The sequence below is a fragment of the Procambarus clarkii genome, chromosome 5 (genome assembly GCF_040958095.1).
Source record: "Procambarus clarkii isolate CNS0578487 chromosome 5, FALCON_Pclarkii_2.0, whole genome shotgun sequence".
In the NCBI taxonomy this organism is placed as follows: domain Eukaryota; kingdom Metazoa; phylum Arthropoda; class Malacostraca; order Decapoda; family Cambaridae; genus Procambarus; species Procambarus clarkii.
Genome location: NC_091154.1, coordinates 20,863,894 through 20,889,868, shown reverse-complemented (window position 1 = coordinate 20,889,868; position 25,975 = coordinate 20,863,894). Strand labels below are relative to the sequence as shown.

At 44.3% G+C, this 25,975-nt stretch overlaps 1 protein-coding gene across 1 annotated transcript in view; it reads right to left on the bottom strand.

The window, feature by feature from the left end:
* LOC138373602 (programmed cell death protein 7-like) overlaps positions 1-25,975 on the bottom strand; it is a 74,199-nt gene that overhangs the window by 8,538 nt on the left and 39,686 nt on the right. Inside the window, exons 3-4 of the mRNA XM_069339903.1 lie at positions 24,148-24,286; positions 12,215-12,338 (exon numbers count right to left, since the gene is read on the bottom strand). Of these exons, the coding sequence (XP_069196004.1) occupies positions 12,218-12,338; positions 24,148-24,286 (260 nt within the window). The 3' untranslated portion in view covers positions 12,215-12,217. The remainder of the gene's footprint in view (positions 1-12,214; positions 12,339-24,147; positions 24,287-25,975) is intronic.

Here is a 25,975-nt window from a genome sequence, read left to right as displayed (position 1 = left end):
CCATTCTTACTCCAAGCCACCTTGGATACCCATTTGAAGAAGTCTAACAGCTCATGCAAGGCTGAAATTAGCAACAACCTGTATGTCGATAATTTCCTGGGGAACCACTAATGATGAAAACAAATTAGTGGAAATTTATCATGAGGCTAACAGTGAACTATTAGGAGCCAATATGCCCTTATAGTCGTGCACCTCAAATAATCAACAATTGAATTAGATAATCGAGAAAGAGTTTCCCGATTATAAAGTACCAAACAAATTGAAAGTTCTAGGTATGGAATGGAATACTTCCACGGACGAATTAAATATTAAGTCGGTGGATATCAATGATATCCCCCTAACCATGAGAAAGTTACTCTCACATGTCAGTAAACCATTTGACTCTTTAGACCTACTTAGTCCTATTTTAATTAAGGACAAACTCCTCATGCAGGAGTGCTGGCAAATTAATATGTGTTGGGATGAACCACTGCCAGATGATCTCCAAGACAAATGGCAGCAATTAATTCCAGATTATAGTAAACTCAGTATTCTGAAACTTCCACGCAATGCCTTAGGACTAAATTTACCCACAAATTTACATGTGTTCTGCGATGCCTCAGGGCAAAGCGTGTGGTGCAGTAGCCTATCTAGTTAACACTCAACAATCATTTTTGCTTACATCTAAGGCACGGGTAGCCCCAATTAAAAAGAGGTCATTACCCCAAATGGAATTAACTGCCTTATTAGTAGGTGTAAGACTGGCTCATTGCCTGATCAAAACACTGTAATATTCACTTTGGTGAGAGAGTAGTGTGGTCAGACAAGGAAGCAGTCTTACACTGGATAAAAAACAACAAAAACAAAACTCCCTATGTTAGCAACAGTCAGGGAAATTTGAGAATTGTCTGCTGGTTATAAACTGAGACACGTCCCCACCAAGGACAATCCAGCTGACTATTTATCCAGAGGTTTAACTCTAAAACAATTAGTTAAAACTGAGATGTGGTTTACTGGACCCCAATGGTTGGTTTGTGGTCAGTGGCCTAAACAAGTCACAAGTCATTGTGACCAATATCACTACCCCCGTTGTAGATCCAGAACCCCCCTCGAACTTTAGCTATCAATCCTCATCATTATTCCATCTTAGGTAAATTGCTAAGAGTTACCAAAATTGTATTTGTCTTCCTCAACAGGATAGGGATTAAGTATCAATTTCCCAGTCCAATCAAATACTGGGTCAAACAAGCTCAACAAGAGACTTATGGGAGAGAATATGAACATCTTCCAGATAAATTAACCAAATCTCTGGGCATTTGGTTTGATTCAAATAATTACAATATCCTAAGGTGTGGAGGACGTCTGCTTCATGTAGAAACTGACTTAGAAGCCAAGAATCCTATGCTTCTACCATGTCACCACATCATAACTAAACTCATAGTTCTACATGACCATGAACATGGTACACTACATGGTGGAGTATTAGCAGCCCGTCCTCCAAAAATGGGGTGGTAAATGTAAGAAGACAAATAAGTGCAATTATGTACTATTCATCACAGTTAGGAATTGTACTTATTTTCCCTTAGTATTAAATCGTACTGTCAAATATATTGTGAATATTTGAGTTTACCTGAAAAACTGAATAGAAAACCACAACCTCACCTAACCGTCTTAGTTTTTGAAGATAATAATTTTATTACTTCTTAATTACAATTAGTACTTAACCTATAGCTATATTGATATTACAGTTTTATAAAACTAATAAAACAAAACTAAAATATATCAATAAATTGTAAAGTAGCTCAGGATATTTTAAAATTTTGTATAAAATCTATATTGTTTAATAAACCTGAAAAAGAAATTTGTGATATTTAAAACTTGTGAATTGCAAATTGAAATTGAAAACTTCATCCTAAAATTCTGAGTGTCTTAAGAACAGGGTTTTGTAAATGTAGTTGACACAAGAGAATGTGTAGAGGGAGTTAATATTTAGCAAGTTTAGGGATTTAAACAAGGGAGCTGAGTGTTGTCTGAAAGCAGAGTTAGTTATTATTCTGATAGCAGATTTTTGCTGCGTGATGATGGGCTTAAGGTGGTTTGCAGTGGTAGACCCCCATGCACAGATACCATAATTAAGATAGGGGTAGATTAGTGCATAATATAGTGAGAGGAGAGCAGAGTCAGGAACATAATATCTGATTTTGGAGAGTATACCAACTGTCTTAGAGACTTTCTTAGTTATGTGTTGAATGTGGGTGCTGAAGTTGAGTCTCTTGTCTAGGAATAGGCCAAGAAACTTGCCATCATTTTTATTACTGATGTTAATGTTGTCTATCTGTAGCTGAATTACATTTGATGATTTGCTTCCAAATAAGATGTAGTAAGTCTTTTCGATGTTTAATGTTAGTTTGTTCGTTGACATCCATAAGTGGACTTTTTTTAATTCATTATTCACAACATTATTTAGTGTATGTGGGTTGAGGTCTGAATAGATAAGGGTAGTATCGTCAGCAAACAATATAGGTTTGAGAATATTAGAGACATTAGGCAGATCGTTTATATATATATAAGAAATAGAAGAGGTCCTAAGATACTGCCCTGTGGCACTCCAATGGTAATTGGTAGAGTGGAAGAAGTTGTATCATTGATGGATACATATTGGTGTCTGTCACTAAGATAGGATCGGATGTAGTCAAGGGCAAGGCCTTGGATTCCATAATGCTGGAGTTTAAGTAAGAGGTAGTTGTGATTAACAGTATCAAAGGCTTTTCTTAGGTCAATGAAGAGTCCAATCGGAAACTCATTTTTGTCAAGGGCTGAGTAGATAACGTCAAGGAGACTAATGATTGCATCGTTGGTGCTCTTTTGGGACCGGAAGACAAACTGGCAGGGGCTGAGTATGTCGAATTTTACGAGGTAGGAATAGAGCTGTTTGTAAATAATTTTTTCAAATATTTTTGATAGAATGGGTAGATTTGATATTGGTCTATAATTGTTTATGTCTGCCGGATTGCCTCCTTTATGGACTGGCATTACTCTTGCTTTTTTGAGGATATGAGGGAAGGTGTGACACTCTATAGATTTGTTGAACAGTAGTGCTATGGGTGGGCCAAGGGCATGGGAGGCTCTCTTGTACACAATGGACGGAATTTCACTGGTGTTCCCTGCCTTGGTTTTTAGAGAGTGTATGATGGACACAACATCTGCCGGGCTGATTGGTGAAAGGAGAAGAGAGTTTGGATAGCTGCCTGAGAGATATGTGTTAATATGTGTCTGAGTCTGTGGGATTTTACTGGCAAGATTAGCACCAACCGATGAAAAGAAACTATTAAATTCATTTGCCATTTCTAAATCAGTTGACGGTATATCCCCATCTTTGTAGAGTTTTATTTGGTTATGTGAGTGTTTAGTTCCTAGGATACTAGAGATTGTTTTCCAAGTGCTTTTCATGTTGCCTTTTGCTTCATTGAATCTATTCACATAATATGCAAGTTTTGCCTTTCTTATGATACTGGTAAGCATTGATGAGTACCTTCTAGCTACTTCCTTTGAAACTAGGCCAATCCTAAGTTTCTTTTCATATTCATGTTTCTTGTTGATTGAGTTGAGAATGCCACTTGTGAGCCATGGATTGTTTAATCTTTTGTCAGTTACTTGCTTGGTAAGAAGGGGACAATGAAGGTTGTAGAGGCTTAGAGTTTTAGAGAGGAAGAGGTTAGCTAATGAATTTATATCCTGGGTATTATTGAATTCAGAATCGCAGTTAATATTGTGAAGTGCATCTGCAAGATTGCCTAAAGCTGATTCACTGTGTAGCCTAAATGAAAGTTTCTTGCTTTTTGGTGGTGTTATGTCCATGTTCGCTATGAGAAAGGTAGGATAGTGGTCAGTTGTTCTGTCGTAGATTATACCAGACACATAGGGGGCTGTTATGTTTGTCCATATGTGGTCCAAGGTAGTGGCTGATGTTTGAGTGACTCTGGTAGATTTGGTGATTGTGGGGATTAGCATACAGGAGTTCATGCTGTTAAGGAAATAGTCAACTTGAGAGCAATTTTGTTGACCCAGGTCAATATTAAAGTCTCCTCCCAGAATGATGTGGTTTTTGTTGAGATTGTTGTTTATAATAAGATTCCTTAGGTTGTCTGAGAAAGAAGCTATGTTAGTATTGGGAAATCTATAGATGGATCCAATAGTCAAAGAGGATTTAAGGGATTTAATTGTAAACTGAGCAAAAGTATATTCACAGTAGTCATCTCTGTCACTAATAACACTGTTGCAGATAAATGTATCTCGGTAATATATAGCTGTGCCACCACCTTTTTTATTAGGCCTACAGTTATGAATGGCTTTATAACCAGCTAAGTTGTAGAGTTGGGTATAGTCTTTATTTAGCCAAGTTTCTGTTAAAATAATGAATGATAAGTTAGTACCTAGTGCTGTGAGCAATGCATTTAAATCGTCAAAATGTTTACCAAGTGATCTAACAATTTGGTTGTAAACTGATAGACAGGTGCTATTTTGGAGTTTGTTTTTAGCCTGGTGTGCTGTGAAATACTTGCAATAATGATGATCAATGTGCTGGTTGGTGTAGATATGAGACAGAAGATTTTGATCAGGATCAATATCAGTGTGCACAGAGATGCAGAGGGATCACGATACAAGATACACGATAAAGCAAAACACAAGAATAAAAGCAAATACAATAAGGCTCGAATGCCCCTGTTGCTACCCCTGAGGAGGAATACCCCAAGACTGCCCGAGTCTCAAAACCAACGAAGCCCTGCCCCAACCCCGAACCCACAGACGGTAAGGATCCGGATGCAGGGAGGGAAGAAGGGGGGGGGGGGGGGGGAGAACCAGACTAGACCACAACAAGAGGAAAGGGGCGTGGAAGGAACCGAAGCAGCCAACACCCCCAAGCTCCAACACCAACCAAAACGGGGCAGCCTCGGGGCCTCTGGGGAACAAAGAAAAGAAAGCGTTGCCACCATCGAAGCTCAACGTGCAACGCCCATGCGGCCTGCACCCACATAGTCAGCATAAGACCGGGTAACCGAGTCACAAACAAGCAACAAAACTCGCAGGACTCCGGGCCGAAGGTGTCACCAACCCCACAGGCAGCAGACGGAGGCAAAGACAGAGAGTCACCCGGAGATAAGGGGACAGAGCAACCCTCAAACTCACTGGAAGCAAGGGGGGACTCGGGGGCCACATCCATCGGACCTGCGTGCCCTAAGGGATTTGCCAGGGTCCTGAGTGTTTGCTATAATAGGACTCGTGCTCAGGTAATCCCAGGCAGGGTACTGCTAACCGGCACCCAAGTCTACCAAATAACCTTCTAAGAACTGAACCCCCGGGACATGTACACTCACGGGGACCTAGCAGGGGGAACCACCGGAAGAGTTAAGAATACTCCGTACACAGGGGGACACAGGGGGCAAGAACACAGGCAGACCCCCCCCCCCCCCCCACCAGGCAGACAAACAAAAAGAAAAAAGAAAACCTCGCAAGAGGTATATATTGCACATATACGGCACGCATAGACGAGATAAAGCACCTAAATTATTGGGATCGTCTCAAAGCTCTCCAAATGTACTCACTAGAAAGGAGACGAGAGAGATACCAAATAATACCAAACACATGGAAAATACTGGAGGGTCAGGTCCCAAATCTGCACAGTAAAATAACAATGTACTGGAGTAAACAACATAGAAGAAAATGCAGAATAGAACCAGTGAAGAGCAGAGGTGCCATGGGCACAATCAGAGAACACTGTATGAACATCAGAGGTCCATGGTTGTTCAACGTCCTACCAGCAAGCATCAGAAATATTGCCGGAACAACCATGTACATCTTGAAGAGCAAACTAGATTGTTTTCTTTAAGGAGTGCCAGACCAACCGGGCTGTGATGGGTATGTGGGCCTGAGGGCCGCTCCAAGCAACAGCCTGGTGGACCAAACTCTCACAAGTCAAGTCTGGCTTCGGGCCGGGCTTGGGGAGTAGAAGAACTCCCAGAACCCCATCAAGCAGGTATCAAGCAGAGGACAGCGTATCCAGACAGAACACAGCCGGCCGCCATGATTGGTGAAAACAGGCTGCGTAGCAGCCAGGGCCCCACCAGAGCAAACTGCCCCTTACCCTAAGGCGAACAATGGAGACAGAGCGCCCAAGCACATAAAGGGCAGCCGAAAACCAAGCAGTAAATGGCCTAGCAGGGGCAGAACCCAAGGAACTTGTGGAAGGTGGCCCCAAGCCCCATGGGCAGTACTTACAGGGCACCTAGGGAAGGAAACCCTAGGCACATGCAGCCCGAGTACTGGAGAATCACTCCCGGCTCACGCACCACCTAGAAGACAGTCACCACACTCTAGATACAGTGCTGAAACAACCACCGGAGCCGGAGCACACAACCTCAGCCTATAGCATCAGCTGAAGAACTGATGGTGGATAGCCAGCACAGAAAGGTCTGGGGCTCTCCCTTCCCCCTCCTGGGTAGGGGGGGGGGAGCTGCGCATACAGTGGCGCGGCAACGTGTGACGTCATGATCGTTTGCTCATTTCTTTTAGAGAAGTTCTATCCACATGTTTGGCTTGTGGTAGCAATTTTCACCAGAATAGGGGTTTGTTTTGGGATGCTTACCTTTCTGGGTGCCTGACCAGGTCGATGGCAGATATAGAATGCTTCCAACCACACGGGGGTTTCTATAGGCCATTGCTCTCTCTGAGGGGGCCAGGTTCTGGCTCGTGGTTCCCGGTAGGCCCATATAACTCCATACACATGACTGATGCCAAAGTCTGACATTAGCATATTAACCTGGATAAGCTCTGGGGAGCCAAAGGGGCTCCCCCTCCCCCAGAAAAACAAATTATGGGCTACATTCCCAGGTGTGAAGGCCTGTCCTGAGTGAGTAACCAAGTCTGACGCACGCAGCATGAGCTAACAGCCTTGCTGTTCAACTTGTGACCACAGCATTGCCTAACAAATGTCCAAATATATTTGAATCTGGTATTATTTAGCTATGATAGTATTACAGAAGAGCCTGACTGTGATAAAGATTGTGTTCAATGTTCAGATATCAGTGAATAAATGCTGTTCAAGATGTTCACAGTGCTCGCCACAGCACACTGCCATTATTTCGTCAATCTAAAATTCTTCAAACGACTTCTTATGTTCCATTACAAAATAAACATGTGTAAAATTATTCATTTACATGATTTAGTGAAAAGGATTCTGATAATAGAAAGATTGTGGTGAGAATTAACGATGTGGGAGGAGGAATATTGCTGGTGAGGGAGGGAGGGAGATAGATTTGCCACACACCAGCCAGTCTGCTGGCTGGTGTGTGGCAACATGTTATTGTCTGGATTCACCATACCACCAGCTTAGTGGTTCGCTATGGTGAACACAAATATAGATACTTATATATAACATGTGTATAGAGTGTAATAACAGTAAAATGAGTTTGTTGGGAGGAACCATTTTGGTGAGGCTGTTGTCTGCTACCTGCTGTGTGACTTGCAGTCGAGTGGCGTCATGCAGTGGCCACTATGCTGTTTGGACATCTTACCAGCTTAGTTGTACAGTTAGGGTAAATAAAACATGTCGATACTTATATAAAATGTGTGTATATAGTGTAATAATACCACAAACAATATTGTTGTGGGAGAATTGTTAGTGCGTCTGGCCTTGAACCAGTGAGGGAGGCAGCCATCAGCTGTGTGTGGGGGTCGACCTCTCTTATTGCCGGAACTCATCATACCAGTCTAGTTGTACAGTTATCATACCAGCCCAGTTGTACAGCCAGGCCGGGTGCCTGGCTGGTGCCCAGGGACACCAGCCAGGCACCCGGCCCCAATAGAAGCTGGACCGGAGACAAAAGTCTTCCAAAGAGGGCAAAGAATCCAGGGCGCAGACTGAACAAGTCCAGAAGAACCACAGATCCGCAAAGCCCGTGTCTGCACTAGAACAGGCTGGAACCCTGGAAGGATGGGGCGGAACGACCACGTCCAAACACATCCACACCAAGATGACATGACGAAGCGCAGGGGAAGAAGCCCACCCCGTCAGCCTCGAACCCTCCAAAGGGGGGTGAAGGCTCCCGACGCCAGCAGAGGCCAGAAGACAACCAAAACACCCAGGAACTGCGGGACCAAGAGAGACTCAACAGAGTAAGCTGCCCCCCCCCCCCCCAGCACCCCATCCAGGTGCTGGGGGGGGGGGGCAGCTTACTCTGTTGAGTCTCTCTTGGTCCCGCAGTTCGTGGGTGTTTTGGTTGTCTTCTGGCCTCTGCTGGCGTCGGGAGCCTTCACCCCCCTTTGGAGGGTTCGAGGCTGACGGGGTGGGCTTCTTCCCCTGCGCTTCGTCATGTCATCTTGGTGTGGATGTGTTTGGACGTGGTCGTTCCGCCCCATCCTTCCAGGGTTCCAGCCTGTTCTAGTGCAGACACGGGCTTTGCGGATCTGTGGTTCTTGGCTGGTATATATATAGTATATATATATAGTATATATATATATATATAGTATATATATATATATATATATATATATATATATATATATATATATATATATATATATATATATATATATATATATATATATATATATATATATAATTACACACACACACACACATATATATATACTCATAATAAAAAATAAAAATAAAATTAAGAAAAGAAAAAGATAAGCCACCGACTTGTGGGCAGAGAGCACCATGCCGGCCAGACAAAGAAGGCACCAAGAGAGCACAAAAACTTCACCAAAAGGCCCACCTCGACAACAAAACCCAAGGCCCCGGCATGACCACAACATGTGCCATGACCCAAAAAGATCAGCCTGCAAACCAGGAAGACCCCGGAACCCCAGGAGGCAGAACCCGAAATTGAACCCGCGGAGCCCAAACCACCACATTTGCCGGCGTACATAAACCACAGAAAGAGCAAAGCACAGCACCCAGACAGAACCCCCAGGGAAACAGCCAAAACGAACCAAAAAACCGAGGGAGAAGGTGTGACAGCAAACATAAACAGACAGGGACACTGGGCCCAAACCCAACATACAGAAAACACAAAAACCGGTGTAAAAACCAACACCCCAAGCGTTCTCAGAAGAACAGAAGAAGGGCAGAATACCCCAGAAAAAGCAAAGAATTGGCAACAGGAAGATAAAACCCCTGGAAGAGGTGAAAAAACTCACCCAAATTCGAGGTCGCACACCCAACCACATGTAAACAAACCGCAGCAATGCCCTGGTGTCCAAGCGGGGAAACCCGCAGAAAGAAAATGGCCACCAGAAACAGGGAGGCTGTGAACGACGCAATAGATCCGAAAACACGCCAGCATATGTGGGAAGTAAGCAGACTAGATGGACAAAAAACCCCGCCCAGAAGCAGAAGACCATAGCAGGAGCAAACAGCCCCAGAACTGCGAGCGGGCATCCCCCACAACCCCGAGGAACCCGCAACAGACGCCTCAAGGAAGAGCCGTCCTTCACACCCTCCGCCCCTAAAGAAAAGGAAGAGTCCAGAGGAAAGGCAGCAAAGAAAGGGCCGCTGGTAAGACCCAGAAGCTTTGGCAGGAGGAACAGGATCGAAAACTTCCGTCCCCAACCCGAACGGGACAGCCCCCAAAACCACCCGAGTCTTGGCCCCAACCCCAAAACCCGCAGACGGTCAGGAGCTGGGAACAGGGAGGGAAAGGAGCGAACAGCCCCAAACCAAACCGGGGCGGCCCCTGGGGATCCGAGTGGGAAACCAACCTAGCGCGTTGCAGCAACCTAAACCGAGCCTGCAACGCAGATGCCGCCTGTACTCTGAACAGTGATGAAACCAGGAGAGTACTGGAGAACAAGCAGAGAACACAACTCGCAAGACTCCAGGTCAAGGTGTCAGTGACCCAACAGCCAGCATGACGGAGGAAAAGTGGTGACAGTCACCCGGAGACAAGGGCACACACCTAACGAACCCTCACCAGATGGGATGGAACCCAGAAGACACATCCAATGGTCCACCGAGCCAAGACAGGATTTTCCAGGGCCCGTAGGCTGACTGCTACGGGAAGCCCGAGCAAGATGTTGCTAACCGGTTAACACCCAAGCTAACAAGGGGTAGATGTAAAACTGAAAACCCCTGCGATGTGTACAATCACGGAGGCCTAGCAGAGGGCCACCAAACACTACCAGTGGAACAATAGCCACACTGGGCAGACCCCCACCAGGCAAAGGAAAATAAAAACAAAAGAAAAACCCTGCAAAAGTACACTGTCCCCAGAGGCAAAAGGAAGCAGTCGCCGCATAGGTGGCAGGCCGCACAACACCTTGACGCCCTAACCAGCATAATACTAGTCTCTACCTAAGGCCAAACAAGGGCCCCCAAGCCCCAGCTGGCCCCAAGGGCGAGGCAACTGCCAAGTAGCAAGAACCTCTACGGGAATGGTTCCCGAACTCCTCAGGGAAGAAACCCCTGTCACACAGGGGCAGTACTCACAGGGCGCTTAGGGAAGGAAGCCCGGAAGTGCATACAGCCCCGGTACTAATGAGGAACACCTGGCCACCGCACAACACAAAAACACAGCAGTGAATGCCACGAAGGCAAACACCGGCTAGGAAACTAAGGCCAGAGAAGCGTCTGTCCTGGTTGACATTAGCTTACGAACTGGTGCTAGGTAGCCGGCGCGGTGAGGTCTGGGGGCCCCCCCTCCTCCCAATCTTGGGGAGGGGAGGGCTGTGCGGACGAGCTGCGCGGCAGTAAAGTGTGATGTTTGCTTGCTTGCTTGTTTCCTTGGGATTGTAGGGAGTTTCTACCTCTCTGTTTGGATTTTTGTTTTAGCTTCTTACCATGTGGGGTTTGTTTTGTTATGCCTACCTTTCTTTGTGCCTAACCCCGGTCGATGGCTGGTAAGGAAAACCCCAACCACAAGGGGGTTTTCCAGGGCCATTGCTTCCTGAAACCTCTCTGAAGATGCCAGGTTCTGGTGCTGGTCCCTGGTAGGTCTGAACTCCATAGCTAATGTCCCGGTCTAATATAACATACATTAGCCCGATAACTCCAGGCAGCCATAGGAGCTCCTCACAGAAAGGGAACAAAATCTAAGAGCCAGAGCCCAAGCAGATTCCAAAGAGTGAGCGAGGACTACCTGTCGGCACATGAGGCGAGAAGCAAAGAACAGAGCCCGGCCCGGCCTCGGGCTGGGTTCCCCAAGCCCAGCCCGAGGCCAAGCTTGACTTGTGAGAGTTTGATCCACCAGGCTGTTGCTTGGAGAGGCACTCAGGCTCACGTACCCACCACAGCCCAGTTGGTCTGGCAGTCCTTGGAGAAAACTATCTAGTTTTCTTTTGAAGATGTCCACGGTTGTTCCGGCAATATTTCTTATGCTCGCTGGGAGGATGTTGAACAACCGCAGACCTCTGATGTTAATACAGTGTTCTCTGATTGTGCCTATGGCACCCCTGCTCTTCACTGGTTCTATTCTGCATTTTCTTCCATATCACTCATGTACAGCACGTGAAGCCGTACCTGGCCGATATCACGTGTAAGAATGGGGGCGAACAAGCATGAATTGAGGTGCTCAAACTCTCCCCCCACGTAAACCTGAACCAGGAAGGCAGGGGTTACAGTCAAAACTTGTTTTCAAAATGTCAAAACCATATACAGTATGTACAACATTACGTCAAACCTGGCCCCAGGCTTGACTTGGGGAGTAGTAGAACTCCCAGAACCCCATCCAGGTACAATCCAGGTAGGGTTAGGCTGTGTTAGGTTTGGCTGGGATACATGGAATTAGGCTGTGTTAGGTTAGATTAGGTTTACCTGGAGTTTACCCAGAGAGGTAGGGTGTTGCCGGAGCTCTACTCCCTATGCATGGCCTAGGATAAGGATAGGTAGGTTTTAAAATCCACTGGCAAACTGTCTTGGGTACAATGTGATTTCCATCTAGTGATGCCTAAAGAAATTGAATCCTCGGTGCTTTAGGTTTTCATGGTATACCTTGGCAAGTCAGTGTTGACAAGAACTATTCCTCTCTGTAAGGATTTATGTAAGCTCTCTACTATGCTCCATGCCCCTTGGACAATTTTCAAGAAAATTTCTCCTTTTGGGTACTAATAGTCACTCGAAAGCCTGACGTATTTACTGCCCTGGTGGGATCAATTGATGGCTATGGTAACTAATTTAAAGATTTCTATAAATAATAAAAAAAAAAATTATATACTGAATGACATTTGTCAGCCTCACCTCTTACTGTAGCTGAAATTTTGCCCAGGAAGGAGTGGGATGACTTGGAGGAGTAACCCAGTGAAGAGGAACTGCAGCAGCAAGGGAGTTATCATCATCAATGATGAATTGATCCCAATCACACCTAACAAAAAAAAATGATTATTAATTATTATTATTATTAATTATATAAAGGGGGGGGGGGGGGGGGTACCGCCTCTGGTTATTTGTAGGGACCCTCAATCCTCGAAGAAGAGGAGAAGCAGCACACATGGGGAACCTTGTTGGGCTCCCACGTGTACTGGCATATACTGTCTTCTCCTACCACTCTCTTATAACATATATATGTTATATACAGTATATATATATATGCGGAAAATCCATAGAGAAATGGGAAAGAGAGATGAACGTTTCGGCCGATCTGGGCCTTTGTCAACACCTGACTGAACCTTTGAACAACACCAGATCAGTCAGGTGTTGACAAAGGCCCAGATCGGCCGAAACGTTCATCTCTCTTTCCCATTTCTCTGTGAATTTTCCGCATACAAATGATCAGTGTTTAGTGATTGTCAATTGCATATATATATATACGTATATATATATATATATATATATATATATATATATATATATATATATATATATATATATATATATATATCCGCGTGGCTCAAATAGCCTCGGCTATCACTTCCTTTTGACGGCCGTGATGGTCAAGCGGATTAAGGCGCCCTGTAGTTACCAGTTGCGTTGCTTCTGGGAGTATGGGTTCGAGTCACTTCTGGGGTGTGAGTTTTCATTATTCATATATATATATATATATATATATATATATATATATATATATATATATATATATATATATATATATATATATATATATATATATATATATATATATATATGTCGTACCTAGTAGCCAGAACGCACTTCTCAGCCTACTATGCAAGGCCCAATTTGCCTAATAAGCCAAGTTTTCATGAATTAATGTTTTTTCGACTACCTAACCTAACCTAACCTAACCTAACTTTTTCGGCTACCTAACCTAACCTGTAAAGATAGGTTAGGTTAGGTTAGGTAGGGTTGGTTAGGTTCAGTCATATATCTGTTAATTTTAACTCCAATAAAAAAAAATTGACCTCATACATAATGAAATGGGTAGCTTTATCATTTCATAAGAAAAAAAATTGCCACCTCTGGTGCCAATGTGGGGACCCATAGCCTCGGAGAAGAAAATAAAAAGTATTCAGAGGAGACCTTGTGGTTTCTCACTGAACACTAATATTATCTTCTCCTACCACCCCCATATATATATATATATATATATATATATATATATATATATATATATATATATATATATATATATATATATATTGGTAGCAGTTTTTTTTGTAAACATATATTATTATATGTTGCTTTCGTTCTTCCTCTCCTGCCCCTGCAGTTTCTTTTCATTGAGCCGGGAGGTGCTAGGTTTCATGCCCTGGCTCTGGCCTTTTTCTTTGTGTTCTCTTTTGGGTGGTGCATTTTTGTTTACTCGCTCTTCACTTCCTATAATATGACCGAAAAAGTAAGATTAATAATTCTAACACGAATTTTCTCAATATTTCTTATGTTTCTTTTCACTGTCAATGGTAATTGAAAAATCAATTCTCCAAAATTCATTTTTATTTCTAGTCTGACGCGACACTTGAACGCGTTTCATAATAACTTATTACATTTTCAAAGACTTTAGTTTACACACACACAACTATAACCTGCAAACACTAAACAGAGTTCTACTATGCTATCATTTAAACAGCTTTCATCTTATATACCCGCATTTGGGTGAGGTGATATGTTACAACAGTTTTAGATGAGGTGAACAAAACTTTCAACACAAGACAACACGAAACAATGGATATAAATTGGGTAAATTAAAGGGAAGGATGGAAGTAACTGCAAAGGGCCTATTGGCCCATATTTCTTGATGCTTCTATATTGGTGCGGAGTCTTGAAGTGGGTAGAATATAGTTGTGCATTAATTGGCTGTTGATTGCTGGTGTTGACTTCTTGATGTGTAGTGCCTCGCAGATGTCAAGCCGCCTGCTGTCGCTGCATCTATCGATGATTTCTGTGTTGTTTGTTAAGATTTCTCTGGTGATGGTCTGGTTGTGGGAAAAGATTATATGTTCCTTAATGGAGCCCTGTTGCTTATGCATCGTTAATTGCCTGGAAAGAGATGTTGTTGTCTTGCCTATATACTGAGTTCTTTGAAGCTTACAATCTCCAAGTGGGCATTTGAAGGCATAGGCAACGTTGGTCTCTTTTAAAGCGTTCTTCTTTGTGTCTGGAGAGTTTCTCATGAGTAGGTTGGCCGTTTTTTTGGTTTTATAGTAAATCGTCAATTGTATCTTCTGATTTTTGTCTGTAGGGATAACGTTCCTATCAACAATATCTTTCAGGGTTCTTTCCTTCATTTTCTGAGCTGTGGAAAAGAAGTTTTTGTAAAATAGTCTAATAGGGGGTAAAGGTGTTGTGTTAGTTGTCTCTTCAGAGGTTGCATGGCGTTTCACCTTCCTTCTTATGATGTCTTCAATGAAACCATTGGAGAAGCCGTTGTTGACTAGGACCTGCCTTACCCTACAGAGTTCTTCATCGACTTGCTTCCATCCTGAGCTGTGGCTGAGAGCACGGTCGACATAAGTGTTAACAACACTCCTCTTGTACTTGTCTGGGCAGTCACTGTTGGCATTGAGGCACATTCCTATGCTTGTTTCCTTAGTGTAGACTGCAGTGTGGAAACCTCCGCTCCTTTCCATGACCGTTACATCTAGAAAGGGCAGCTTCCCATCCTTCTCCATCTCGCAAGTGAAACGCAACACAGAATTCCGCTCAAATGCCTCTTTCAGCTTTTGCAGATGTCTGACATCAGGTACATGTATAAAAATGTCGTCAACATACCTGCAGTATATGGCCGGTTTCAAGTTCAAGTCGACTAAGACCTTCTGTTCGATGGTACCCATGTAGAAGTTCGCAAACAGGACACCTAGGGGAGAACCCATGGCGACCCCATCTACTTGCTTATACATGTGCCCATTCGGGCTCAAGAAGGGTGCCTCTTTAGTACAAGCTTGGAGTAGTTTTCTTAGAATGTTTTCTGGTATGTCAAGAAGAGTACAGGCCGGATCACGATACACTTTGTCCGCTATCATCCCGATTGTTTCATCCACAGGTACGTTGGTAAACAGTGATTCTACGTCCAACGAGGCTCTTATCCCTGCGGCCTGTGTTCCCCGCAGTAAGTCAACACCTTATGTCCCTTGCACCTTCAGCCTGAAGTCTCCAAAGGAATTTGTTGACTTACTGTGGGGAACACAGGCCGCAGGGATAAGAGCTGTCCGCTCGTTTGTCAATTTTCGTTGTTAACCAGAATAGGGGTTTTTTTTGAGGCGCTTACCTTTCTGGGTGCCTGTCCCGGTCAATGGCAGATATAGAATGCACCAAATCACATGTGCAATCCTATGGACATTGCTCCCCGTGCCTCTGTGAGGGGGCCAGGTTCTGGCTCGTGGTCCCCGGTAGGCCTAAAACTCCACCCACATCGACTGATGCAAAATAGTTAGGCTATCCATATCAGCCATGGATAGCTCCGGCTTGTAGGGGCTCCCCCCAGAAAAACCCAATATTAACTTATTTATTTGTTATTACATAATTACTAGTACTTATTTCATTTGTTTTTGGCTATGATGAATTGTTCTAAAATTAATGGTAATTCCTGTACTCCCGACGCTCCCCTCCCACCCTCCTGACACCACCCACCCACTCCTCCACCATGCGTCTAGAGCCACAGGCAGACGGGATTAATATGGTACGGCCGAATTTTTATCCAGCTAAACCAGCTTTTATCAGGCTCCCATGGCCATTTTGGCTGGATATTGAGATAACTTTATCCGTTCACGATTTTGGCCATATAAGGGCATTTTCTGGATGTTCGAATCCCGGATAATCGCGGGGTTACAGTATATGGGAAGGACCCCCAGCCGGATAATCACGTGTTCCGGATAATGGTACTTTATCACCTCTGAGTACAAAAGTAACCATTTCCAACTATTTTTATACTACAAACAACATAATTTGAATTGCCTTGCCGCATATAATTATTAAATATTCAACTAGAAACCTCAACTTATCTTGTTGTAGTTTGTCTTCTTGATTGATGCCACACATTTTGAAGTTAAGAATTCTTGACTGTTTATGTAACCTATACTAACACAACACTAAAATTAACACTAAAAATTACTGTACAGTTCATTAAGCAAAGTTAATTTTGACTGCCAGCTGCTGAAGTCTCACTGGTTGAAGGCGCTTGGCTTGCCTGTGACGCCTTACTGGTTGAAAGCTCTTGGCATGCCTGTGATGCCTCACTGGTTGAAGGCTCTTGGCTTGCCTGTGATGCCTCACTGGTTGAAGGCTCTTGGCTTGCCTGTGATGCCTCACTGGTTGAAGGCTCTTGGTTTGCCTGTGATGCCTCACTGGTTAAAGGCTCTTGGCTTGCCTGTGAGGCCTCACTGGTTGAAGGCTCTTGGGTTGCTTGTGACGCCTCACTGGTTGAAGGCTCTTGGCTTGCCTGTGATGCCTCACTGGTTGAAGGCTCTTGGCTTGCCTGTGATGCCTCACTGGTTGAAAGCTCTTGGCTTGCCTGTGAGGCCTCACTGGTTGAAGGCTCTTGGCTTGCCTGTGATGCCTCACTGGTTGAAGGCTCTTGGCTTGCCTGTGAGGCCTCACTGGTTGAAGGCGCTTGGCTTGCCTGTGAGGCCTCACTGGTTGAAGGCGCTTGGCTTGCCTGTGACGCCTCACTGGTTGAAGGCTCTTGGCTTGCTTGTGAGGCCTCACTGGTTGAAGGCGCTTGGCTTGCCTGTGAGGCCTCACTGGTTGAAGGCTCTTGGCTTGCCTGTGATGCCTCACTGGTTGAAGGCTCTTGGCTTGCCTGTGATGCCTCACTGGTTGAAGGCTCTTGGCTTGCCTGTGATGCCTCACTGGTTGAAGGCGCTTGGCTTGCCTGTGACGCCTCACTGGTTGAAGGCTCTTGGCTTGCTTGTGAGGCCTCACTGGTTGAAGGCGCTTGGCTTGCTTGTGACGCCTCACTGGTTGAAGGCTCTTGGCTTGCTTGTGACGCCTCACTGGTTGAAGGCGCTTGGATTGCTTGTGACTCCTCACTGGTTGAAGGCTCTTGGCTTGCCTGTGAGGCCTCACTGGTTGAAGGCTCTTGGCTTGCCTGTGAGGCCTCACTGGTTGAAGGCTCTTGGGTTGCCTGTGACGCCTCACTGGTTGAAGGCTCTTGGCTTGCCTGTGAGGCCTCACTGGTTGAAGGCTCTTGGCTTGCTTGTGACGCCTCACTGGTTGAAGGCGCTTGGATTGCTTGTGACTCCTCACTGGTTGAAGGCTCTTGGCTTGCCTCTGACGCCTCACTGGTTGAAGGCTCTTTTCTTGCCTGTGAGGACTCACTGGTTGAAGGCGCTTGGCTTACCTGCTTGATGGGGTTCTGGGAGTTCTTCTACTCCCCAAGCCTGGCCCGAGGCCAGATTTGACTTGTGAGAGTTTGGTCCACCAGGCTGTTGCTTGAAGCGGCCCTCAGGCCCACATACCCACCACAGCCCGGTTGGTCCGGCACTCCTTGAAGAAAACAATCTAGTTTCCTCTTGAAGATGTCCACGGTTGTTCCGGCAATATTTCTGATGCTCGCTGGGAGGACGTTGAACAACTGTTGACCTCTGATGTTCATACAGTGTTCTCTGATTGTGCCTATGGCACCTCTGCTCTTCGTTGGTTCTATTCTGCATTTTCTTCCATATCGTTCACTCCAGTACATTGTTATTTTACTGTGCAGATTTGGGATCACTCCCTCCAGTATTTTCCATGTGATATTATTTGGTATCTCTCTCATCTCCTTTCTAGTGAGTATATTTAGAGAGCTTTGAGACAATCCCAATAATTTAGGTGCTTTATCTCGTCTATGCGTGCCGTATATGTTCTCTGTATTCCCTCTATTTCAGCAATCTCTCCTGCTCTGGAGGGGAAAGTGAGTACTGAGCAGTACTCAAGACGGGACAACAAAAGAGATTTGAAGAGTACAACCATTGTGATGGGATCTCTGGACTTGAAGGTTCTCGTAATCCATCTTATCATTTTTCTGGCTGACGCAATACTTGCTTGGTTATGCTCCCTAAACGTTAGGTCGTCGGACATCATTATTCCCAAATCCTTGACATGCTGTTTTCCTACTATGGGCAGATTCAATTGTGTTTTGTACCCTGTGTTATGTTTCAGATCCTCATTTTTGCTGTATGTGAGTACCTGGAATTGATCACTGTTAAACATCATGTTATTTTCTGCTGCCCAATGGAAAACTTTGTTAATATCTGTTTGTAGTTTTTCAATGTCTTCAGCAGAGGTAATTTTCATGCTGATTTTTGTATCATCTGCAAAGGATGACACGAAGCTGTGACCTGTATTTTTGTCTATATTTGATATGAGAATAAGGAACAGCAGTGATGCAAGGACTGTACCTTGAGGTACAGAGCTTTTAACTGTGTTCGGAATCGATTTTACTTAATTGACTGTTACTCTTTGTGTTCTCTTCGACAGGAAATTAAGTATCCAGCGTCCTACTTTACCAGTTATACCCATTGACCTCATTTTGTGTGCAATCACTCCATGGTCACATTTGTCGAATGCCTTTGCAAAATCTGTGTCATCTGCATTGTTTTTCTTGTAATGCCTCAGTGATTTTGTCATAATAGTCAAGTAGCTGTGAGAGGCATGATCTTCCTGCTCTAAACCATGTTGGCCTGGATTGTGGAGGTCATTGGTTTCCATGAATCTAGTGACCTGACTCCTGAACACTCTCTTAAATACTTTTATTATGTGGGATGTTAGTGCAACTGGTCTATAATTCTTTGCCAATGCTTTGCTCCCTCCCTTGTGTAGAGGGGCAATGTCTGCTGCTTTAAGTGCATCTGGTATCTCCCCTGTGTTCAAGCTCTTCCTCCACACTATACTGAGTGCCTGTGCTACTGGCACTTTGCATTTCTTTATAAATGTTGAATTCCATGAGTCTGGACCCGGGGCTGAGTGCATGGGCATATTGTCAATTTCCCTTTCAAAATCTGCTACGCTTGTGTTAATATCAGTTATATTTACAGGTGTTTGGATATCATTCATAAAGAAATGCCAGTGAGGCCTCACTTGAGGCCTCACTGGTTGAAGGCTCTTGGCTTGCTTGTGAGGCCTCACTGGTTGAAGGCTCTTGGCTTGCCTGTGATGCCTCACTGGTTGAAGGCTCTTGGCTTGCCTGTGACGCCTCACTGATTGAAGGCACTTGGCTTGCTTGTGATGCCTCACTGGTTGAAGGCACTTAGCTTGCCTGAGATGCCTCACTGGTTGAGGTGTATAACACGTAACGTGTCTTTAATTGTTAGGACAACCTTTTTCCTCTTAACACCTCCAGAATGATTCATGCTGCTACCAGACATAGTCTTGGCCAAAAATGTTAAAAGTTACTATGAAAATAAAAAAGTTATTTAAAAAAATATTTCACTAATGGTGCAGCACTGTGTATAACACGAGGGACGGGAGCACATGGGTTGACCAGGCCTGGACGGGTCCACTTGGGGCATCTATAACACGTTACGTAGGCCGCCAGGAGGAAAAGCTCACAATATTTTTGAAGGAAACTTCAGCCTGTGCAAATTGTTTTTAGGAAACTTATATATTTGTTACTGTATTACATAAATACTAGTATTTCTTTTGTTTTTGACCATGATGAATTGTTCTAAAATTAATGGTAATTTCTGTACCTAGGTGGTCCCTCCCAACGCTCTCCTCTCTCCCGACACCACCCACCCACCCCACCCCCTCCTCCACCATGCGCCTCGAGCCACAGCCATACAAAATTAATACGGTACGGCCTGCCGACTGGCTTTCGTATCCGGACAATTCACTGCTTGTCCGGCTGACTGTCCGGATAGTGCAACATCGGCAGCAAGTTAACCGGCCCAGATTTTTTATCCTGTCAAACACCCGATTTTCTGGCTCCTATGGACATTATGGCCGGATATCGAGATAATTTTATCCAGTCACGATTTTGGCCGTATAAGGGCGTTTTCTGGATATTTGAATCCCAGATAATCGAGTGTCTACAGTATGTATTGCTCAGTGTAAAGGTTAAGCACCCTGACCTGACCCCCAGAGGCTAACGCCAACAAGAAAAGAGCCTCGGAAAATCAATCCAGAAAAGACGGGGCCACAACAAACCGAGGAAAAGAGAAGAGAGCACCCAATCCAAGAACCAGGACGGTTCAAGCGGCGCAAGAGCAGGCCGGAGGTGAACCACGCCAGAGACAGCTCGCGAATTGATGCAGAGGGAACACCAAAACCGAAGCAACCAGGAGTAGCTCCGCCAGCGCCGCACAAGACAAGGTAACAGTATGTGGCAAGATGATAGTCCTGAGCCTCCACAAGAGAAGGACAAGACCACGCCAACAATATGCAGCAAAACTACGAAGGGACAAAAAGAAAAGGGAAGGACCGCCAAAAAAATCCCACACCACCGCCGAGATGAAGCATGCAGGTGGGACACCATCAACGAAGCCACCTGAATACCAATACTATACTTGGTGAGAAACTCGAGGCAGAGCTGAACCAGCCCTGCTACAGCCCGATCGAGCAAAGAAAGAAGCGGAGCCACAGGAAAACCTCGGGTGCGACCACCGAACAAGCAGAGCCGGAAACCCAAGCCGTCAAGGAACCAGATGGAAAGTCTACCGTACAGAAAACTTCCCAATGCTAGTGAGCTCATCAGGAAATCGGAGACACTGTGGTTCCGACGCGAGACTCGTGAGAAGTGACACCGCAAAATCAAGAATGAGCCAACGGGCAGGGTAAGCCAGGAAACCAGGAACCTAAACCCGGCAAGCTGGGAAAGAACCAACCTGGGTGAGCAGAAATGCCCCGTCTGGGAGGAACCCCCTCCCCCCAGACCCCTGAAGAACCAACAAGTCCGACAACAGATGACAACTAGAAGCCGCTAGCAGAAAAACGCCAAAACACAAACACTGCAAACAGCAAAGACAAAATTGTAACGAAAAATGAAGAGCCAGGGCCCAGGCCGAGGCCAACGAGGAAGCGAGCACTGCAAGCCGAAATGCAAAGTGAAAAGCAGGGACACCACATCCCATAGGAGCGGCGAATGCAGCCCCAGCAGGGCAGAATGAAGCACGTGATACCGAGATAGGTATGAAGAGAACTAACCAGGAAGTGAAGAGCGAGTAAACAAAAATGCACCACCCAAAAGAGAACACAAAGAAAAAGGCCAGAGCCAGGGCATGAAACCTAGCACCTCCCGGCTCAATGAAAAGAAACTGCAGGGGCAGGAGAGGAAGAACGAAAGCAACATCCACCTGCACACAGGGCAACCCAGAAGCTGGAAGCGCCAAACAAGAAAATGAAAACTCAGGACCATAACCGAACACAGGGGCGGTGCAAAATCAGGGAACTGAACATGGACAAAGTCCAACCTAGCATTAGTAGAGCCAAGTAGCACCTTCTAAAACACACAACAATGTGTAGTAGAGAATGAGAAAAAACTGGAAAAACATAAGAAAAAGACCAGAAATACAGTCCAAGTACCAGCAGCTAGGGACAAGAGTGTAGAAGGAAGATGAAGAACGAAGAAGACAGATAGCAATCGGGAACGAAATGGACATGACCTACTACACACAGTGAATCCAATGTATATGGAAGGGCTCAGCCAGGCACTGCACAACGGTCAAGGAATGAGTGTCCAAGAAAAACCTCAAAAGGGGCCATACCCCATTGTATAACAAATAACACAGACAAACAAGGAAGGCCACAGGAAGCAGCATGCAATGGGCCAAACAAAATGCCACAACCAATTCCTAACACTCATCCAAAAACCATGAGCCAGCCCCTGGCCAAAAGAGACGCCAGACCGCATAAACTCACCTACAGAGTATAGGCACTAATGTGTCACGACACATCTTAGGCGAGAATATTCCAGGAGCACCTCTAGAGGAAAAAGGCCAGAGGCGCATGTGCAGGAGAAGAATAGGGTAGAGGCGAATGAGGCACCCCACACCCGTATGTAGAGAAAAACTAGGCGTCTTCCCCATATTTGTAATCCAGATCACCACCAGTATCTACTGGGCTTGGACTGGAGAGATAAGAGGAGTGAGAAGGCAAAGCACCCGAGAGAAAAAGAACGCGCAACACCAACGCTTGTGTACACCGTCCATAAACAAAACAAACTTCCACAGTTCATGCGCAGGCCACATGAAGTCCGAACCGCACAACCCGCCCGGCGGGAAGAGCGCCAGCTAGGAGTATTTAAGGAATATTAGCAGTGCCAAGAGAGAGCACAGAGAGAAGATAAAATTACAAAAGAACAAAACAGTACCAAAAACCAAGAAGAAGCCCGGAAGAGGACCAACGAGTCCTAGAAAGGACTGGAGGTAAGCCTCACTGGAAGATGACAGACATTCCAATAATACGGAAAGTATCGAAGACCTTCCCTAACCTTCGAGATCCTCCAGAAGCAAGCACAAAATCACTTAGGCTCAGAAAGTCACATTCGCACCCGAGACCTATTTAACTATTTAATACCTTGCCTGGCCTAGCGGGGCACCCGCAGCTCGCCGCAAGGTAGGCACAGCATTGCCCGTGAGCACACAACCCAATGTTAAATTCTTTCACTCACAATGTTTATACAGTGGAACCTCGGGCAGCGAACGTCCCTCGTTACAAATGTTTCGGGTTACGAACTCAATTTCTTAGGAAAATTCACACCGTGTTACAAACTTCTCATCAACTTGCGACTTTGTTGATACACGCATGGGTCGACTTAGTGCGTGGTTCCTAGTGGCACAGGCAACCACGCTTCCGTTTACCAGCGCCTCCCGCTTAGTGATGATTGCGCTTGAATTCTTTATAAAGAATTTCATTGTTTTTCTGCTTTTTTGGTTTTTGAACATAAAAGTAATTATTATATATCATGCCAAGAAAGTCAGTGGTAAGGTTCAACCCAAGAAAATAGTTGTGAGTAGAGGCAGTAGAGGATGTCCCTTCCTAATTAAGAAAATGTGTGAAGTATGGGAAGAACTGTAAAGTTTTGATGAATAAAACTCACCCCAGATAAAGCTGTAGCAGGCCATTGCATTGACAATTTTAATGACAATGTGATGTCTCACTACAGACAACTGTTTAAATGTAGGCAAAAACAAGTGTCTTTTGACAGATTCTTAGTAAGACAAGCAAGCAGTGAGCCACTACCAGGTCCTAATGGTATGCCTGCAAAACGTAGGAGAGAGAGTACCCCAGAAAAGTCATCACTGTCTGATGATATAATGAAAGGGAACTCCCCTTCCAATCCCCGCCAAACACTAACACCTCCTCCTCCTCACCGTCTTCCATACGCCAACAAATCATTAATAAAAGTAAGCTATAACTTGTACAGTATATACTATAGTACAAAATATGTGTGTGTATTATGCATGAAATGTATTTTGAAGTTAAAATTTTTGGGAATGTGGAACAGATTAATTCAATTTACATTATTTCTTATGGGAAAATTCGTCTTGGGTTGCGAATTTTTGGTTACGAACTGTCTCCGGGAACGGATTAAATTTGAAAACCAAGGTATCACTACACTTACTAATAAGAATAAGCAAAAATTAATTGTTGACAGCATTAACGTCATGTCACAAACTACGTGTAATGTTTTAATGACTGAGCAAACATCATCATGACGCCAAAGTGTTAATATACATTTTCTTTACATTTAATCTTCACACTAAATACACATGTTCAATCACATCTTCATAACTCTACCCTTGTCAGAAGTTCAGAGAAAACAGCAATTATTATTTAATATATCTGTACTATACAGTACTTACCTTCTTTGTATAAGTTTATCTAAAGAGAAGTCTGCAGAGGTGTATGCCTTCATTGTTTCTTCATCAGGAGGAGAATGATCACCAAAGAGGAGCTTCAAAATTGTTGCTTTACATCTTGTAACTGCACTCTCTTCCTTACCTGTTCAATGGCACAAATATTAAAAACGTAATGAAGCATAAAATGAAAAGCCCTATTCTGACCAGACCTTCGTTGGTTTCCCTAGCTTATGTCACCGATATGGTTAGGACACTGTAAATATGTCAGGTTCCTAGTGACTATCTTGGTACACCAGAGACATAAATCTTTTCAATATGTCTTCTTCCCTCAATGTAGCCAGAAATTCCATAGAGATAGAAGATCAACCCACTACCATGGTGAATTGCCCACAATAATACAAAGAGAAGCTTAAAAATACTCAAGTGTCCCTCTGAGTAATGTTTAGTAAAACCAAATCCAACAGATCTCTGAACAAGCTGAACCCATTAATCCAAATACTGGTGTGACCACAACACAACCAGCCAGCCAAATGGCTGGCTGGTTGTGTTGTGGTCGGTCGACATATCCGGCCGGTCGACATATGCGTTAACGCATACTGTATGTCGACCGTGCTCTCAGCCACAGCTCAGAATGGAAGCAAGTCGACGAAGAACTCTGTAGGGTAAGGCAGGTCCTAGTCAATAAGGGCTTCTCCAATGGTTTCGTCGAAGACATCATAAGAAGGAAAGTGAAAAGCCATGCAACCTCTGAAGAGACAACTAACACAACACCTATACCCCCTATTTGACTATTTTACAGGAACTTCTTTTCCACAGCTCATAAAACGGAGGAAAGGGTCCTGAAAGATATTGTTAATAGAAACGTTATCCCTACAGACAAAAATCAGAGGATACAACTGACGATTTACTATAAAACCAGAAAAACGGCCAGCCTACTCATGAGAAACTCTCCAGACACAAAACAGAACGCTTTAAAAGAGACTTAACGTCGTCTATGCCTTCAAATGCCCACTTGGGGACTGTAAGCTCCAAAAAACCCAGTACATAGGCAAGACAACAACATCTCTTTCTAGGCGTTTAACGATGCATAAGCAACAGGGCTCCATTAAGGAACATATAATCTCTTCCCACAACCAAACCATCGCCAGAGAAATCCTAGTAAACAACACAGAAATCATCGATAGATACAGCGATAGCAGGCGGCTTGACGTTTGCGAGGCACTACACATCAAGAAGTCAACACCAGCAATCAACAGCCAATTATTGCACAACTATATTCTACCCACCTCAAGACTCTGCTCCAATATGGAAGCATCAAGAAATATGGACCAATAGGCTTTCTACAAACACTTCTATTCAATATCCATTGTTTCGTGTTCTGTCTTGTGTTGATGAAATTAATACCCTATTAATACCCTTGTTCTGTCTTGTGTTGATGAAATTAATACCCTATTAATACCACATTTTGTTCTGTCTTGTGTTAATGCCACATCACCCCTTCCACCTCACTCAAATGTAGATATAAAATCGGAGATACGTAAGTTCTATTCAGTTGTGTATTTGTGAACTAAAGTCTTTGAAAATGTAATAAGTTTTACGAAACGCGCCCGTGTCGCGTCAGACTAGAAATAAAAATGAATTTTGGAGAATTGATTTTTTATTTACCTCCAACAGTGAAGCGTAATGTACGAAAGATTGAGAAAATTCGTGTTAGAATTATTAATCTTACTTTTTCGGTCATATTTAATAATATATGTCTACAGGAAAGACTGCTACCAAAATATACTAATATATATATATATATATATATATATATATATATATATATATA